This window comes from Galeopterus variegatus, unplaced genomic scaffold, assembly GCF_000696425.1.
Source record: "Galeopterus variegatus unplaced genomic scaffold, G_variegatus-3.0.2 Scaffold18, whole genome shotgun sequence".
NCBI lineage: Eukaryota > Metazoa > Chordata > Mammalia > Dermoptera > Cynocephalidae > Galeopterus > Galeopterus variegatus.
Window position 1 is genome coordinate 103333 of NW_007726129.1, and position 18791 is coordinate 122123.

Below are 18791 nucleotides of genomic sequence, written 5' to 3' on the forward strand. Positions count from 1 at the left end.
GGGGGGGGGGGGGGGGGGGGGGGGGGGGGGGGGCGGGGGGGGGAGCTTATTTGTTTTTATCTTCCCACCTCACAGATGTAATAGCTACTTTGGTGGCAAGTCATAAGATCTTCCTTGTAGGTTACTTATTTGCCATTTTGTAAGAGGTGCTGTGAGAATAAGGCAACTATTTGTAAAACACCAGAAGTTCTCATACAGAAGTTACTTATATGAGGGGGCTGAGTGAGCAGAGGACTGCAGAAGAGGCTGTACTGTGGAGGGGTTAGGGTTCACATCCTAACTATCCCTTAATAGCTGCGTGACCAGTTCCTTAACCTTTAACTTCCCTATGCCTCTTTCCTTACCTGTAAAATGGGAGTGAGAAGACTGTGCCTACATAGGGTGGTTGTCAGGATGAAATGATAAAAGCCTCCAGATAAGTGTTCAAAAAAGATTAGCTATATGGAAATGAAACTTTTTGTATTGTAAAGATAATGCTCTGCCTGGCTCTTCTTAAGAAATCACATGGTCATGTTTTGACTTGCCAAGGTTCCTTATAATCATTTTAATAATTACTAACTTCAAAATAGAAATAGAATAAAGCTAAATGAAAGTAAAATAGGTTTTTCCCAGATTGATCTGATTGCAGCCAGAGCTTTTAGGATTTGGTTAGGGTTCCCATTGTGGGTCTGGATTAGTTCTTCGAATGCTGGTTCTTTTGCTGCTCTAGGTTTGTTCAGGGGTCTTGAAGTCATCTGTACACACTGAGAAGCGACTGTCTTGACTTTACCTGGGACCTCCAAACTAACCCCAGGTCTTAAGACGGGTTGATCTGAGGCAAGCTTACATAGGTAACATTTAAGGGAAGAAATTGGGAGTTAAAATGTATGAAGTGCTTTAAAATTTTTTTTTCCTTTACAGAGCTCAAGTCATTTGACTAATTTAGGAATCTAGAATTTATGTATTATTTAGTTGATTTAGCTATGTGAAGGCCCAGAGAAATCCAGTAGGAAACCTTTTCCCCTTTATGAGACTGGGCTCGGGGACATAATTTATTACAGGGGAAAGAGGTTTGGTTTTCTTTACACCTTCCCATCTCTCCAAGGCTGCACTCTAGTTGTAGCCTATGAGGCCGATACCACTCTGAAATATAATGAATTTAAACAATCTTTTTGGAAAGGTACATCACAAATTAATCCTTGGCTCTGTGGTTACATTGTCAACCTGAAATTAGTGTTCGTAACTGAAGACCTGTTAGTTGGTCCTAGCCCAATCTGAGATTGATCTTGGTTCTCAAGAGAGAGTCACAGGAGAAGCCTTTCCACTAACTCTTTTATGTTTTAATTTTATTTGTTTACTTATTTGGTGGCTGGCTTATACAGGGATCCAAACCCTTGACTTTGGTGTTACCAACACTGCACTCTAACCAACTGAGCTAATGACTCTTTTTTAGTTTCATGATTTGATATATAGTGTAGTCATCAGACTGCCTTCAATTGTTGCTCCTGATAGAGCTGCAACTTTTAAACAAGCCAGATTTTAGAACAAGCAACTAGAAATTGCTTTAATTGTCTTTTACTGTTGTTGGAATGAGTTGAGACTGAAGACTTAGAAATCTTTTTCTTATGCAGAGAATTTTCATTGTAATGTTGTTATATTATTACTAATAGGATTTAACTTTTATAATATTTCTTCACCTCTTTGTTTTATACTCTTCCTGTCTACTCTTCAAGGGAATGGGGACAGATAGGGCTACATGTTCTTATACTCTTTTTAATCACCTCCACACTAAATTCCCTGCCATCTCCATCATTGAAGTACTCAGATATACCCACCTACTCTGGGCCTAAGAACAGTTACCTAGATTAGAAATCTTGAGGAGCAAGAAAAAGAATAATAGAATTCAGATATTACAGAATATTTTAAGGTGCTAAAGTAGAATTTTAAAACTCACTAAAGGGATGCTTTCCCCTACGTTTCTAACTAACTTGGTAAATATACCCTCATGTACATAAATTACGTAACTGTTGCCAGATTTGTCCACTGAGCTAGACTCTTATAAGCTGGGCTTGAACTTATTTAACAGCAGATAAACGTCTGCAGCATCCCAGTAGGTGTAGCACAAGGCAAGTTTTTATCAGCCTGACTTGGTACAGCAGCAAAGTGATGAGGTTGTATGCCACAGAATTCTTATTTTCAGGAGCATTGCTAGATGTCTGCCAGTATAACTAGATGTACTCAGGCAGGGCCTCCTACATCAGTGTATAGAGAGGTGTGTGCTCGTTGAAGCACCAGGGATTAGTACATAAGTACAGCTGCTCTGTTTCAGCACCAGACAACTGTTTTCCTTTGCCCACTTAGGCCACTGTTTTGAATTCCTATACTAACAGGAGACTGCCCAAGAAATGTGGAATGCACTGAAAATATTTCTGCATCCCCTTTTCCTAAACAACCCACATGTGCCCCTCTCAAGCATGTAGTCAAAGGGTTTAAAGATTGATTTTGGTTATCGGGAAATAGGCTCTACCTCCTTCCCTGCCCTGATCATCCTAGAATATGTATAACTGCATCAACACCTTGGTGCTTCTCTGAAACCACCTGTATTTTTCAATAATTTACACCTATCAAGGAAAATACACTGCATTATCAGTCATCAGAAGCTTATTTGCAAGAACCCCTTCTCAGTCTGTGTGCATTACCAAGCCTTTTTTTGATTCGTGGCTAAAATATACCTATCACTCTAACTTATAGTCAGAATTATGCTGTCAGAATGCTGATTTGCTTACCCCACCCTCTAAAATATTAGCTCTTCATTTCAATAGAATTTAAGGTTTTTAAAGCAATTTTGCATATGTTTTGTTTGGTTTTCACAATAGTTTGATGAGTCATAATCTAAGTGTTAACCCCATATTCATTAAGTGACTTGTGTGTAATCACACAGTAAAGAGTTGCACGCTTATAGGCTGGAACCTTTTAAAATCTGATTTTAATCCCTGTACAGGCCAGCCACCCCCAAAAATAAATTGTTAAATTATTATCCTTTCTCCTTCAAGAAACTTTAAAAGAGGATTTTAAAAGCACTTTTGGTCCTGTTGATGCTGGTGGTAGGTCCTCTTTATGAAGGTCTTTGCCCTCTGAGCTAGCGTGTTACACTTTCTCAGGTGGACCACAACATGTGCTGCTACAGAGGTCTGGCTTATTCACGTATGCCCTCTTGACTCCCTGTTTTCCTTCTGATCAGTTCTTGCATGTACTCAGTGCCTGCCTAATTCCTTGTTTCCTTTTCATTCTTATTGGCACTTGGTTTTCTCTTTTGGGAGGGTAGAATGGGTAGTGATTATGAGCGTAAATAGTCAGATGGCCTACGTTTCTATCCCGCTGGCTCTACCACATTCTAGCTGTGTGTGTAACACATGCAAGCAAGTGACTTAATCTACCTATGGTTCAGAAGTCTCATCTACGAAATAGGTATAAGTGTCTGTATCATAGAATTGTCATGATGATTGAATGAGATCCCACCAATATATGTGCATAGTGTACAGTCCATAGTAAAAATTCAAAACATGTTAGCTGCTACCTATATTTGAATTTGGAGTCCAGTAAGTTGACCAACTTCATGTTCCCAAAGTGAGTTTGGTGTCCAGGAGTAGAGGTTAAGTCATTATGACGCTGCTGGTAATATACTTTTCCCTGGAGATCCAAAATGAAGATTAACACACCAGTGGAAACCAGTTTTAGTATTCTAATCAGGTGTTTGCTAAGCTTGAGCACAATTTTAATCCCTTTTAACTTTCCAAACTACAATTGTTGAACACTGGACTAATAACCTTCCACTAAACTCCATACGTACATTGGAAAGACTTAGCCAGAAGCTGCAGTTTTGGTCCCCCACGCCCCTCAATGAATCTGTCCTTCCCAGAAAGACAAATGCAAGTGAATCTAGTTGTCCCCAGACAAAAATGTCTCATTTTATCCCATTCTTGTAGGGTACTCCAAACTTGCCACCAGGTGGTGCTGTTGTATAAAATGAAAGTCTTATCTAAGTGTCAGGATATTTTCATATCTAAATGAGAGCCACATCAGAAGTCAGCTTACCATTCACTAAAGTTGTCTGAAGGACTTTTTCATTTCTCTTGGCTTTGTATTTAGTTAAAGTGAGGACTTAGGAACCTAAAAATGTAAGATAATCAAAGTGGTAGACTTGAAGATAATCAAACAAAAAGTAAAATCTAGAAGAATTCCTTAGTTTTTTAGAAATATACAGAATAGAAAATAGGGTATTCTTGAGAAAGGCAAGTTAGCATCATGGGCAAGAGTGTGGTCTCTGCCGCATACAACTTGGGCTCAAATTCTGTCTCTTTGACTTAGTAGTTCTGTGACCTTGAATACAACTGTGATACTTAGTACTTTTCTATACAGTAGTTGACTGTTGGTGATCTTAAGCAGCTTATCACATACATACATTATCAGTAAAAGAAAACACATTTTATGGTGTTAGGGGAGTAAAAGAAAATATCTAGGGCTGGCTGACTAGCTCAGTTGGTTAGAGTGCAGCCGTGTAACACCAAGGTTATGGGTTTGGATCCCTATACACGCCAGCCACCCCCAAAAAAGGAAATGTTTCTAAAGCATTTAGGAAGGTACCTAGCATACAGTAAGTGATAAATAATAGTTGTTGTTATTATTATCCTAAATCTTTTATTTTTTCTTTTTTCTCTACAGCTTATTGTCAGTTGCTTTTTAAAGACAGAAAGCTCATGGTGCAAATTGTTATCTCTAGGTGAGTACATTTTGAGATGTTTTTATTTAGTTTGAATGATTACGGCTATACAGGTTTGACATTTTCCTGGAAAAATCAGGGTCCTTAGGTGCATCTTGTACAAGTTCTTGTATTTTGATCTCTAGTTCAATGCCTAGAACCAGCCAATTTCCCAAGAATTTGTGCTCAACAAAGAGTTCCTTTGGGCCTTGAATGGTGGTGTAGGACATTACTCATCCTTCACCCCTCAAAAATATTGTAACCGCCAGCCCTTTGCTTGCAGTGCGGGGGCTGGAGGCCTGGCAGAATGGGTGCTGATGGAGCTACAGGGGGAGATCGAGGCTCGCTACAGCACCGGATTAGCTGGAAACCTCCTGGGAGACCTACATTACACCACTGAGGTGAGGGGCTTTTCTTTTCCTGCCTAATGCCTCAGGAAAGCAAGCTACACCAAGGTGGTGCTCCCAGGACCCAGAGTGAGGACTGCCCTCAGGTTTGTTATTCAAGGTCTAGCTAATCTGCAAAACTCTCTGCTTGTTCTCCCCCCTCCATCTCTGCAGCAGCAAGGAAATTTAGCTTTGGGGGAACTGGAAAGGTCCCATCTGAAAGTGGAAATTTTCTTGTATGGGGCTAGAAAAAGGGTGCAAAGGTGGGTTGTCCAGTGTGCCTGCTCCACAGTAGTAGAGCCACACCAGGGAGTGGAAGTGCCAGCTTGCCTGCCAAGAGCAGCTTTGGAAGGCACCTGAGTATTATGGCCTTGTCCTGAACCTCAGGCATCTCATTCTTGTTCTGCCAAAGGGAATCCCTGTGCTGATCGTGGGGCATCATATCCTGTATGGGAAAATCATCCACCTGGAGAAACCTTTTGCAGTCCTTGTCAAACACTCTTCTGGGGAGCAGGACTGTGATGAGCTTGGCCGTGAGACCGGCACCCGGTACCTGGTAACAGCACTCATCAAAAACAAGATCCTTTTCAAAACCCGCCCCAAGCCCATTATCACCAACGTCCCCAAGAAAGTATGAAAGAACCCCGGATTTTCCCTAGAGAGCGGCCAACACCTTGGACTCGTGCTCCGCTGCCACCTCGAGGACGGTTCGACAGTTCCTTGGGACCACAGGGGGGTCCTGTTCTGAACACAGGCCACCCATTGGGCGTGAACTCAGATCCCTACCTTATGGCAGCCGGTTCTCTTGGTGGAAATTTGGCCCCATTTCCAAGGAACCCATCTTCTTTTCCAACTTCATCAGGTTCATTGGCTTCAAACCCAGCACCTTTCCCTGTTGGTGCTCGTGACCCAGGCATGACTTCTTTTCCAAGAGGGATGAATCCCACTGGCACAGGCGCAGTTTCTTTCCCAAGGCCAGGTGGCCTTTTGGGTCCAGGCCCAAGTCCAGTTCTAAACCCTAGAACAGGAGCTCTTCCAGGCCCGGGGCCTCTGTCTAACCCCAGGTTAGGGGGTCTCCCAGGACCAGGTCCTATGTCCAACCCAAGAGCAGGTGGTCTTCTGGGAGCTGGTCCTGACCCTAGAAGTGGTGGCCCCATGGGCCCTGGATCTGGACCCAACCTGAGAGCGGGTGTCCTGTTGACTTCCGGGAATGGTCCTCCCAATCCTAGGCCAGGTGGCCTGGGCCCGGGACTAAATCCCAATCTGAGATCAGGCTTTTTAGGTACAAACCCTGCCCCCAGGTCAGGTGTGTTTCCAGGCCCAGGCCTTGGGCCCAACCCAAGGGTAAGTGGCCTTGGCCCAGGCCTTGGGCCCAACCCAAGGGCATGTGGTTTGGGCCCAGGCCCTAATCTGGATACTAGAGCGAGTGGCCTCTTGGGCACAGGATCTGGTCTTAATTTAAGAATGACTGGACCTCAAGGCCTAGATCTTGCCCCCATTTTAAGAGCGGCAGGTCTTTTAGGAGCAAATTCGGCTTCCTTCTCACAGGCTTCTGGAAACATGGGCACAAACCCATCCTCCATGGCAAGAGTACCTGGCCCCATAGGCCCAAACTCAGGTCCTGGCTCTCGGGCAATGGGCCTTCCAGGGCCAAATCCATCTCCCATGCCAAGGGCTCCTGGCCCCTTAGGGCCTAATTCAGCTCATTTCTCAAGGCCAGGTGGCCCCATGGGGGTAAATGCCAATCCCTTTCCAAGGGGGACAGGTTCAGGGGGACTGAACCCAGCTGCCTTCTCTCAGTCTTCTGGCACATTGGCTTCAAACCCAGCTACCTTCCAAAGGTCTGCTGGCCTCCAGGGCTCAAGTCCAGCAATTTTCCCAAGAGCCTCTGGGCCACTAGGCCCCAACCCAGCTAACTTCCCAAGGGCCACTGGTCTGCAGGGTCCAAGTCCAGCTACCTTCCCAAGGTCTACTGGCTCATTAGGCCCTGGTCAAGTTGCTTTCCCCAGGTCAGCTGCTGGGCACCTCAGCTCTTCCCCAGCAGGCCCTATGAGTATCAACCCAGCTCCTTTTGTAAGGCCAGCTGGGGCCCTGGGCCTAAACCCAGCATCCTTTCCAAGGATGAATGGCCCTGCAGGCAAGAGTGTGGTCCCATTTCCTAGAGTGGGGAGCCTCTCCGGCACAAACCAAGCTGCTTTCCCCAGACCAGCAGGTCCAATGGCTGCAATGTACCCAAATGGAATGTTACCCCCTTAAACACTGTTTTCCCTTCAGGACCACCTTGGTTTCCAGGCACTGTGGTTCTCAGCAGGGGCTGTCTCAAGTAAAAGAGTAGAAATGGAGCTACAGTCTGAAGAACATAGCTGGGCTCAAGTTCAAATGAGCCATTTTTTCCCCGATTGAAGGTAAATGTTATTTGTGGATCATGGACAATAGCATGTAGGAATGATCTTGGCCTTGAGAGAAAGGATCTCCAGCCTTCTGGAAGTCTGCTGTGCTTTGGTCCCACAGCTTTCTGCCCCTTGTTTCTTATTAGTTTCTTGAATTGTTCTTGTGGACTTTTCCTCAGGGATACATTGGCCTGCAGGTCCCAATTCACATGTAGTCCCCTGCTCACCACTGAAGAAATCAGCTCACTGCTCTCTGGAGATGTTGTATTGGTGAATGGACCATGCTTCAGTAGCTATGACCTGGGCAGCTTGGACCTGGTCATCCTCTACTGCCATCCCTTTCCCCTGGGAGCTTGAACACAACAAGGAGGTGGACAACCACTTCAAAGACCCACCAAATACAGTTTCTGCTTGACTGACTGGGCCTGTGGCTCCCTTCTCCTGGGACTTAGGGACAGCCAGATTTAAGGCACCTCTGCTCATCCAGCTCCCTCTCCACTGGTACTCCCAATCAAAGAACCTCAAATTTTAAACTGATGTGGATGGGAATATGGGAATTAGGGTGGGGGTGGGTGGGGATGAAGGGAAGAAATCACTGTGCTTCGTTCAGCCTGACATGAAAGGATGGTTGGTGTTTTTCCTGCATTGTATCTTTTCTTACTGTTTCTTTAATAAATGGGATGAGAGGGCTGCTGATATCATTCCATTTTGTTACCTGTTCCACAGGAAAGAAAGTTTACACTCTGCTTTTGGTTTGGCTTGACCAGAATGCTACAATGCTTTTTACTCAAGGAGGAAGGAAGCTTTGGTTTTTAGCCTTAGCAAGGGCTCACTCATCCGCCACTTATTTTACCAAAGACCCTGCCCCACCTCTACAATAAAAGTTAAGCCACCATGGGCAAACAGTTATCAGAGTGGGCCTACGGCATTCCCCAGGTCCAGAGGCAGCTGTGACAACTTATCTTACTTTTGAGTTCATTGACAAAACTATTTCTGCCTTGAAGCCTTCTTTGAAACTGGAATAAAGAGCTAGCTTTCATTAAGTACAAAGAGGAAGTAGCTCAGAGATATCAGCATTATGTGAGAATCTTTATTTTGACAAATAAGTGCAGTATAAAAAATTTGACCTGAAAAGTAAAAAAAAAAAAAACAGGTAAAAATAAATATGTTTACAAATTATTGTAGAAACAATACAAAAGAGTTAAAAACTCAATGAGGGAAAACCAAAATGTGTCCAATTGTATAAAGGCTCTTCCCTTGCAAGAAACGGGGATAAAGCTGAAGACCCAGTTTGGTTTTGCTGCTGAAAAATATACAAAATAACTTAGAAAAACCAGTCGAGGTCAAATGTTGTGAGCCCACTAGCTGTACCTGTCTGCTTTTGATCTGAAGAGAGTTAATGAACACAATGCAAAGCAGAGCTGATGGTAGGCCAGCCAGTTCTCCATCCAGACTCCATCATCCTACATTAACCTTCAAGTAAAAGCTGAAGAAAAAACAAGCCCTTAGTGAAGTCTGAGCTCTGCAGTTGGCTGACCGGATTTCCTCCATTGTAGTGCTCAAAATAGTTTACTTCTTGGCCAGCAGAAACACGGAAGAGCCTGGAACAACCGCCTTTAGCAAATGGCTGCTGCTTCCCAACCTTCATGGCTTGGGCCTGATATCAACCAGCAGTCTTATCAGAAACTTGAGGTCTGTGTGATGTGGCAGCTGTTGCCTACACCTGGAAAACCCTCAAGTTCGTGGGAGATGAAGGAAATCACCAGGGTTTGCCCACCTGTGGCTCAGAGCACACTTTGTTCCTTTGTAGGAAGCACCTGGGTACACTAGAGGCTTGCTCCCTTTAATGCTGTCCACCATAGTGCTGGTTCTGGGAGTTAGCTGGCCCCTCTGAGAATGGATGGTTGGAGACAGCAAGTAAGCAGCCCTTAAGCCAAAGGCTTAGTTGAAATCCCAGGTTTCAAACCCAAAAGCTGAGAACAGTCCGTGGATTGCAGATCATTAGACAATGGCTTCCCCTCACTCCCCAAAGCAGCAGAGGGAAATCAAACAGCCTCAAGAGGCGGAAGAGAAAAAGCAGGAACCTCAGGATATAGGAACCAATTTCATCTCCTAGTTTGGTTTCTGGAAAGAAGCAAGCAAATACAGTAGTGACTATCCACAACCTGGCTGTGTAACAGTTCCCTGGAGAAGCCACTGAGGATAACGGACAGTCTCAAAGACGACCAGCTTGGATTTGAGAGTTCACTTTGGGAACACTGAAAAGCTATCCATTGGAGATGATTGTCAAAAACAGTAGCCTCCAAGTCATGCACGCTAAACAGCTGCCAAGGAATCTGTCCAAGCAGTTCTAAGATTGTAGCCAATTTGATCAGAGGCTCCTCATAGTTTTCCTTATGTGCTGAGAGCAGGCTTGCCTACTGCAGAGGGTCTTATAAGAGACCAGGCTCTGTCCCAACTGCCACCTTGGAAAACTTACCCATGATGATGAGGGTGGAAGAGGTGACTGCAGTTATACCCTGAAAAAATGTGCCTTTGAAGAAAGTGACGTGAGGATGCTGTCTTAGCCTCAGAGCTGAATTTGAGAAGAATCAAGGAGTATACAGAAATCACCAAGACTTCACTTCCTTTCTGAACATGTTGGGGTTTAATCTTCCCTGGTAGATGGCTAAAACATTTTCTCCCTCCAGCAGAGATCACAGACAAGCTAAGACTCCAGCTAGAAGTCTGAGCAATTTCCAGATGGAACACATTCAGCCCAAGACCTCCATATAGCCCATGGTCTTGAGAACCACCATGATCTCTTTGTTCCTCCTGGAATACTTTCCTTTTTAGTACACAGTTTTAAAAGCAGTTCAGTGCTAACTCCCTGTTGGTTTGGCTCATCTCTGAGATATTGAGATGTGGAGTGGGATACGTTACATAAAGCACCATTCCTGGACCCTGTTTCCTGATGCCCAAAGATCAGGCTTCTGAGCCTTGTATCTCAGGCGTAATCTTATTGCATTGATGACTAGTTGGGGAAGGGGGGAACACCAGCTGACCCAGATCTTGCCGTACAAACTCTCCCACCACCACTGGCTGTATTCGGATGGGCTAGAACCCTTTCCCACTGGCTATCATTGCTCATATACCTATCAGAAGTTGCCACTGAAAGGAACTTGTTTGGTTTAGCACACTTCAGAGGTCCTTCTGGATCCCAGGGAAGTAGAATCTTTCCTAGAGACTACCACCTGTGTGCAGAAGCAAGCAGACAGGTAGACTGAAAACATACGAGCCCCCTCTGCCCTGAGCCTGGGCAATCAGTGTTGCCTCCTCTAAGAAGAGCTGCCCAAGCCATACTATAGTCACCATTCTTTGCATTTCAGATTGGTCCATTGGACCATTAAGAAACTAAAACACAGTACTCCCTCCTCCCTCCCACCCCATCTTTTCTCTTCCATTCCCTTCCCTCCCTTACCCATTGCACTTCTCCCGCTGTGCTTGGTGGCTGTGTCACACTTCAGCAAAAGCCAAGCTGTACTGCTCTGGCTTCTTCCCACATCGCCTGGCGATGATGGCCAGATACAGCATGAGGAGGGCCACCCAGTAGCAGCCATATAGGATGGCCCCAGAAACAAGGAAGGCTAGCTCCGTCTCACTGAACAGGTCCTGGCAATAAGCTGTATAGGCCAGCCCCCCAAGAAGAACTGCCACCCAGATGGACACAGGGATAAGACCAATGAAGTTCACCACAATGGTTTTTCGGCCAGAGGTGCCCCAGCCAGACTTGTTGATGGTAGCAATGGCAAAGATCTTGGCTGGCAGGAGGCTGGACATATAGAGAAGGGAGTAGAGGGACATGAAGATCATTTCTGCATTGCCCCGAAGAAAACAGGCATAGGTAGCCTTGATAATGCCCACCAGCTGCACCGTCAGTAGGAAGAGGAGAATGTTCCAGATGCGGCCACGATAGAAAAGCTGTATGACTGTGGCGATGAGGAAGAAGGGAAAGAAACCTGTGACCACGGATTCGTAGGTCATCCAGAGGTGGTGCTTATGGAACCACAGAGAGTTGTAGAGCCACTCTCGGAAGTAAGACTTGCTCCAGCGGGTCTGCTGGTTGAGCCACCGGAGGTACTTAGTAGGAGTCTCTGTGAGGCACTTGGAGCGTGCTGTATACTTAGTCCGGTAGCCAAGGCTCAGGACTCGGTTGGTGAGGTGCCGGTCATCCCCAAAGCTGCACTTGCTGCCTAGGAACTTCTGATGGTACCAGTCCTCCAGGAATTGCTGGAGGAGGCTGTTACGGTACATGCCCAAGGGCCCACTAATACACTGCACACAGCCAAAGTAGGACTGGCAGGCCCGCTCCACATTGAAGGCCATCCAGTACCTCACACTGCTCAGGAAGGAGATCCACGAATCATACTTGTTGAGGATCTGCAAGGGAACAGAGATGCTATGCTGGGCCTCCTCACCTGAGGACATGAGCCCCAGAGGAGATGGAGACCATGAGGCCTCCTTACCCTGGGTTCTGTGGCCGATTGCTCAAATTCCTGACCATCAGTTCCACCCCTGACAGAGCTGGGAAACCTGAGGCTCAGAGGAACCAACCGCAGCCACTCACTGTCCCCAGCACCAGCTTCACCTCCCCAGCGTGTCTGTCATCTGCCCTGATTTTCCCAGCTAAGTTGTTATAGTGATCGAAGCCACCTTCAATCTCAGGAGGCAGCCAGTGGTGGGGGCAGAGAGAAGGGCATGAGAATGATGCAAACCACCACCTCAGCCACCTGTCCTGATCCTTCTGTAGTGGGAAAGCTTCTAAGGAAGACATGGTATGTTGCCTGCAGTATGTTCTGGAAGAAGATCGATCTCTTTTTCTTACCACAGTGCACAGAGCTCTTCAGCCCAACTCTCCTAAGAGTAAGGGCTTCTTGAGAGTCTAACTTTGGAGCTACTTGCTACACCACCAACCAGAAAAGAAGTACTCTCCCGGATCTATGGCCTCAACATACTATACCCCTCCCTGCAATATAAGCTCCATACCTATTGATCTCTCCCTCCTCATGTTGAAAAAGAACGGAAAAGGGGTTGGGTAGCAAGTGAGGTGAGCCCTTTGATACCAGTGAAAACTGTCAAAGGGGACCTACCCCCAAATACTAGGAAGTCAAGATACCCACTGGGAAACAAGTGTACAAACCCTACCCCCAGGAATCCCTGGTTACTTCTTACTTGAACATCTCCCCCGACTCCCCCTACTTGGGGATCCTCCTCCAGGACTCGAAGCATCTCGATGGTGCAGGCAGGGTCCAGTACTGTGTCAGAGTCACACACCTGCAGAGGGAGTGCACTGTCAGCCCGTTTTGACCTCTCAGGCCTGCGCACAGGCGCGCACTCACACACACATGTATACACACCCCACCAGGCTGCTTACTGTAGGGGACATAACTCCCTCTCGAATGAGATTTTTGCCAAATAGCAGAGATTTTTGCCAAATAGAAGGGGCAAAAGGAAAAACAAAGGCAAAGAAAAGGAGAGTACAGTCAGTCATTAGGCTGAGAGAGAAACTCAGAAGACTGTAGGTGCTGGTGTGGAAATGAAAAAAGTGCTTGGCACTGGACAAGTTTTTAGCCCCTACAGAGCCAGGCTCCACAAAAATGGTCTCAGAATATTTTTCTGGGGTCCTTCAACAGAAAGGGGAACAAGTCACTGAAATCAGATGACAGGCACAGTGGATTACACCTGGGCAAACACATTCCTCAGAAAGCCAAGAAATGGCTCCTGTCAGAGGCTACTGCCCGAAGCTGTCTCAGAGTGGTTAAAAGGGTCTTGTTTCAGCCTCTAGCCTCTTGGACAACCCACAGCCCCAGTGATAAGGGTCTAGCTACCTGCTCACAGGCCCCTCCATGAGACCACTAATACGGCTGCCAAACCTTCTGTGCTCCCTTGACACAGCCCATCAGCACCAGCCTGGGTCCCTCACATGCTGCTTCCAGCTTCCCCACCAGACACATCCTTACATCCTGGTCCATGCCTAGGAGGGCCCCAGCAGGCCTCACACCAGACTCGAAGAGCCTCCTCAGCTTACAGGCCAAGCTTCCAGTGCTGCTGGTCTCACTGCTACCTCCTGTCCTGACCCCAACCCAGTCTTCATGCTGTTCTGCTTCCTTCACTCCAGGGGGGCCAAGGGGTCTTTCTAGCTGAGCAGGGTTAGGAAAGAAGAGCTCTTGTGCTGCCTGGGTTTCCTCACTGGCTGGAGCAAGGTTCTGTCCCACCAAGGGAAAGACACACCCTCATCAGGGCTGTTGGAAGACACGCACAGCAAATGTTCACTGGCTATAGCCCAGGGCTGCCTTAGGCATTGATCCCAGGGCCATAAAAAGAAAGGCGTGTTTCAGGTGTGTGAGCCTGCTGGCTGATCCACCAGAACACAAAGATGACCAGGAAAGAGAGACGTGTGGCAGGGCAGGTTTTGGGGGATCCTGTGCTTCAAGGGAGTGGATGACAAATGTGGCTTGAGCATATGCCAAGGCTCAAGGGCTTTTTCCTAAGCTTTTGGGTCCCCAGGTAAGTTTCACAAAGGCCCCACAACCCCAGGTGAACTGCAGAATCAAACAGCCTTCTAGCCTGACATCCTACCCTACATGCCTGAGGAGGTCCTCAGGCCTAGAAGACAGAAAAAGGTCAAAGTATCAACTCTCACGCAAGCACACAACTTTCAAAAAAGCAACAAAAAAATCTTTGCAAGGTGGACACACTAGAAAACTTAAATAGTATTAGGGGACTCAACATGCTGTCAGCAAGACTGAGTTGGTACACAGGTGGGCTACCAAAACAGCTACTATTTTTTCAAGTGTTTATTAATTGATGGGCAGAACCCTCTGGCAGATGCACAGAAGGGCAGAGACAGAGGAACAGAGGCAGTGTGGGTGCTGCAAAAAATTCCAGACCAGAAATCTGGAGTCCTGGGTTTCAGGTTTTGCTTGGTACTGAAATGTATGAGGTTTAATCTTCTCAGTTCTCCCTAGGTTTTGTTATTTAAAAATTAAAGTTATGTCAACCTTATAAAATCCCAAGGCTGCTGTTGTCAGTGACCACTTTGGCCAGAAGCTAGGCAGCAGGGTCTACTCAGGGTCCCAGCCCTGCCAGTACTGCTGCAGTGAAGCTGGTAGATCATTTGCACCTGTGTCCCTCTAGCTCCCACCTCACAGACATGAATTTGACACTAGAAAGAGGAATGTCTTGGCCCATAGCTAAAACAGCATTTTGAGTGTTGAGCATTTCTTTTGCTCTTCACCTCACTTCTTTATGAAGAGGTTTGTCCCCATGTTGCCAGTGGTGAGGCAGTGTTGAACAATGGATAAGAGCAGATTTGAGACAGCTGGGCTGGAATCCTGGCTCTGCACATTACTAGCAGTGTGACATTAGGCAAGTCACTTAACCTGTGCTTTGGTCTCACCTTCTGTGAGTAGACTTCATAACAGTGCTTATCCCCTAGGAGTATTATGAGAAGTAAAAGAGCTAATATGTACTTGCCTACAACAGTGCCAGGTATGAAGTGAATGCTATACAGCCTTTTGCTGTTACTATTGGGGCAACAGTTCAGAGGTCTGCTTAGAATCAGAGCTACGTATCAGCAAAACCAGGATTCCAACCCACGTCTGTTTGTCCCCAGGACTGCTGTTTGAGCCATGCCTTGTTGCCTTCTTAAGGGCAGAGGAGGGGCACACACAGCACAGTGGACCTACACGGGACCTAAAATCCCTGGAGGAAAGTATGCCTAACTGTCCAGACACGTTCCTGTGTACACACACTAGGGAGGCTCCCTTACCTGGATGTAGTCCACTGAATCACCAAGGGCCTTGAAGGCCGTGTACATGACCTCGCGCTTGCCTCCCCACTTCTGCATGATGCAGGAGAAGGTGCTGGCCCGCACCAAGTTCCGCACCCGGTCCATGCCCTCCTGCAGGCTGGCTTCTGTCTCGCCTTCACCCGCCTCATGGAAGTTGCTGCGCCACACAAAGAAGCCAGCTTGCTCAGTGCTGCCCAGCACCTCATGAAAGATGTCCAGCATGTAGGCGTCCTCCTGGCGATTGCCATCTACCACCATGACCACCTTGAGGTCGGGGAAGGCAATGCGCTGGGCCGAGCGCAGGCACTTGCGCAAGTAGTCGGGGTCTTCCTGGTAGGCAGCGATGCAGAGTGCCACTGAGCGCTGTCGTGGGGAGGCCAGCTTCAGTGGCCGGCCATCCCGCCGCATGCGCCGGTGCTCCAGGAAGGCAAACAGGCTCTGGATGAGCAGGTGCAGGCCCAGGATGGCGCCGTACAGGCCAAAGGACAGGTAGTGCTTCTCTGTGTGGATGAACTGGTAGCCTGTCACGTAGGCTGCCAGGATGCCACCCAGCACTGCCAGGGCAAACAGGCTGGTGCCCACCACACGCAGTGCTGTCGTCAGCTGCACCGGCATCTGGTGGGAGAAGATGGGAGACATGGGGTCAGGCAGGAGGCAGCATTTCCAGACAGTGGGAGTGCAGGCATTCTCTGAGTTTGGCCCAGAACAGGGAAAATGACCCACTAATAAAAACCGTTACCACTTATTGAGCATGATTAAGACTATAGGCTTAGAAGCCAGACTACTGGGATTCAAATCCCAGCTCTGCCACTTACTATGTATGTGACTCCTGAGTGACTTCATCTGTAAAATGTGGATTGTAGTACTAACCTCATAACATCTTTGAGGGTTAAATGGGTGACATATGTAAAGCACTCAGAGTAGCATTTATTATTGGCAGACAAGCTAAAGCACAGAGACAGTTATGTGACGCCTGGCTGAGAGATGGCAGACCAGGGATCTGCCTGACCCAAACCCCTCAATAGGTAAGCTTCCATGCGGTGAGCCTGAGGCAGCTCTGAGCACAGGAGAGCCAGGCTGCAGCGGGTGGGGAGTGGGCGAGGAGGAGGGGCAGGGAGGCAGCCAGTAGCCTAGGAGCTTCCCCCTGCCCTGCACCCACTAGGGGACTGCACTCTGGGAGCAGAATGTCCTCCAGTAAAGCACAGCCACCGGTAGGGTCCATGAAGAAAGTGGAGGAGGAAAAGAAAGAGCGGGAAACAAAGAGGCGCCAGGGGTAAAAAGAAGCAAACCGCTTCCCGTTCTCAAAGCAAAATCAGTAAGAGAAACTTTCCCTGTGTTCTCTGCTTTCTCACCTTTTTTACATGTACTTGAAAGGAAAGAAAGGGAAAGCCACGGGGAAAAGCAGACGAGGGAAAGAAGATATGAGAGCTGGGGCGTGGACAGCCCTCCTAGAAGCCCAGCGCTGAGGAGCGCAATCGGGAACTGCAGCCGCCACTGCAGCAGCCTCCAAGGTGGCTGCCTGCGGAGCCCCAGCCGCTTGGTCCTAGTGCCGGGTGGAATCTCCATGCTCATCCCCCTGGCAGGCCACTCCCGGAAACGCCTGGTTTCCATTTGCAACTAAATCGGGACTCCTAGCATCTGCCCTGTTTGAAACAGCTGTGTTTTCATGAGAAGAGCCCAGGACTTGGCAGACTTGGGCTTGAGACAAGCTCTACTACCTCCTGGCTGCCTGACCTTGACTAAGTCTCTTGAGACTTGGTCCCCCCATCAGTACAATGGGGTTCTATGGCTTCTTACTTCATGTGTCTCAGGTAAATCATTTCCCTGAAAACCAAAACACTCCAGCCCTTAAGGGCTACCCAGACAGCAAGGCTGTGCTTTCCTCCAGAGCCCAGGCAGGGAATGGGGGGAGAAGAGAGAAAGAGGCTGACAAGGACTGCTCCCCACTGGGTATTCTGACCCAGGCCTTCACCCCATCTCCTCTCCTTGTCACCTGGCACTCCAGGTCTACAGACAATGGCATCTCACTTCCAGACTTGCTCCAATTCTAGGTCTTACTGAAAGTGAGGCCCCGCCCCAGCCCCAAACAATCCTTCCAGCCAGGGGACACCTTTTACATAGGAGGCATGAGGAACACGCAGTCATTGCCTAAATCAGCCTTAGAGTCAAGCACCAGCAGCCTTTCAGCAGCTTCGGTCCGGAAAGAGCTGTTGGCAGCCTCGCCTCTCCGGGAAGCGCGGCCTCCGGGCGCTCTGCCCCACCATCCCGGGGAGCCTGCCGCGTGCTTCCTCTGCAGGACTCCCAGCCAGCCCTAGTTGCCCCCCTCCTTGCACACGTCTGCGGCCCAGGGGACCCCAGGCCTGCATCCACGCCCAGGAGCACTCCAGTGCCCCTCACGAGCTTACATGCCGAGGGGGCGCTGCGGGCCCCACTGCCCGCCTGCGCTCTGGAAAGGGGCATGGGGGGCCCATGAGGCCAGCCCAGCAACCTGCCGAGCGCTGGCGCCCCGCCTCGGTGCAGTGCCGGAGGCGGTGCCCACCAGGTCAAAGCGGCCGGAAAGGCACTGACCACGATTCTCCCTCTGCTTGCGCCTCGCGTCTTGGCGAAGCCGGCGCCAGCCACACCCACGTGCCGGTTTCCCACGACCCAGCCGTGAAGGAAAGGAAAACCAAAGGAATCGCAGTCGGACCAGGCCCCGCTCATCTTCAGGGGCCCAGCTACCTTGGCAAAGTATGCATGCAGACAAAGACGGCATTCCTGGTGTCGCCTTCCCCGGGCGGGACCCCTCCCTTGTAGGAATTAGAGACACTACGCCGGTACACACACACACCCGACACACACACACAGAGGACCCCAAAAGGTCCCGCAGCTGGATACCCCACATGCAGTCAGTCACTGGTGCGGGCTCTGCTTGAGGTGCCCCTGCCGAAACGGGGCTGTGTCACCCTAAGCCGGCGGGGGATGATCCTACAGCCTAGGCCGTCTCTCCTCCCCAAACCCTTCGCTCGTCCAAGGGAGCCCGGCCCAGGCAGACTAAGGCGCACTCCGCTCCAAGGGCACGAGGTTGGGGGCGCTCCCCAAGACCGCTCCCCCTACCCCCGGACGACGGAAGGAGAAAACCCCCAGCCAAGGACGCACGCCTCCCTATCCACCCCCGAAACTTTGAGGGGCTGCCTGGTTTGCAGCGTCTCTGCAGCTGACAGGTGCGCCCTGCTGCGGGGCCCACACGCGGCGAGATGGAAACTTGTGCGCGGGGCGGGGGCTCCTTCCACTGCGCCCGGCAGCCCTCCCGGCCCCTGCGAGCCGGCAGAGGAAGGGGAGCGCAGTCCCGAGGACACGTGCTGCCGTGCCCGGCTGACCCGCAGGAACCAGGGAGCCAGGTAGCTTGGTGCCCGTACAGGTGCGAATCCCTGGGCGGGTGTGTGTGGAAGGCGCGGGGGGGGGGG

At 48.9% G+C, this 18791-nt stretch overlaps 3 protein-coding genes across 6 annotated transcripts in view; 2 read left to right on the forward strand and 1 right to left on the reverse strand.

The window, feature by feature from the left end:
- Positions 1-596: 596 nt before the first annotated feature.
- CHTF8 (CTF8, chromosome transmission fidelity factor 8 homolog (S. cerevisiae)) lies at positions 597-5784 on the forward strand. Of its 2 annotated transcripts, XM_008567036.1 has the most exons (4): positions 597-830; positions 4702-4759; positions 5022-5139; positions 5537-5784. In XM_008567036.1, exons 2-4 carry the CDS (start codon positions 4737-4739, stop codon positions 5759-5761), a joined length of 366 nt encoding a protein of 121 aa, XP_008565258.1. In that variant the 5' UTR covers positions 597-830; positions 4702-4736; the 3' UTR covers positions 5762-5784. The 2 variants fall into 2 exon arrangements, with proteins under 2 accessions (XP_008565258.1, XP_008565252.1); XM_008567030.1 differs by lacking the exon at positions 597-830 and having other exon boundaries at positions 4689-4759.
- LOC103585910 (chromosome transmission fidelity protein 8 homolog) lies at positions 5735-8205 on the forward strand. The gene is made up of 2 exons (XM_008567020.1): positions 5735-7529; positions 7694-8205. Exon 1 carries the CDS (start codon positions 5758-5760, stop codon positions 7378-7380), a length of 1623 nt encoding a protein of 540 aa, XP_008565242.1. The 5' UTR covers positions 5735-5757; the 3' UTR covers positions 7381-7529; positions 7694-8205.
- The window catches only part of HAS3 (hyaluronan synthase 3), a 12090-nt gene continuing 827 nt past the window's right edge, over positions 7529-18791 (reverse strand). The window contains exons 1-4 of one of the 3 annotated variants that reach the window (XM_008567012.1): positions 15325-15960; positions 12726-12827; positions 11320-11325; positions 7529-7859 (exon numbers count right to left, since the gene is read on the reverse strand). In XM_008567012.1, the coding sequence (XP_008565234.1) occupies positions 7758-7859; positions 11320-11325; positions 12726-12827; positions 15325-15960 (846 nt within the window). In that variant the 3' untranslated portion in view covers positions 7529-7757. Of the gene's footprint in view, positions 7860-8578; positions 11934-12725; positions 12828-15324; positions 15961-17750; positions 17911-18791 lie in introns of those variants that run through there. The other 2 variants (XM_008566995.1, XM_008567003.1) reach the window with 2 other exon arrangements.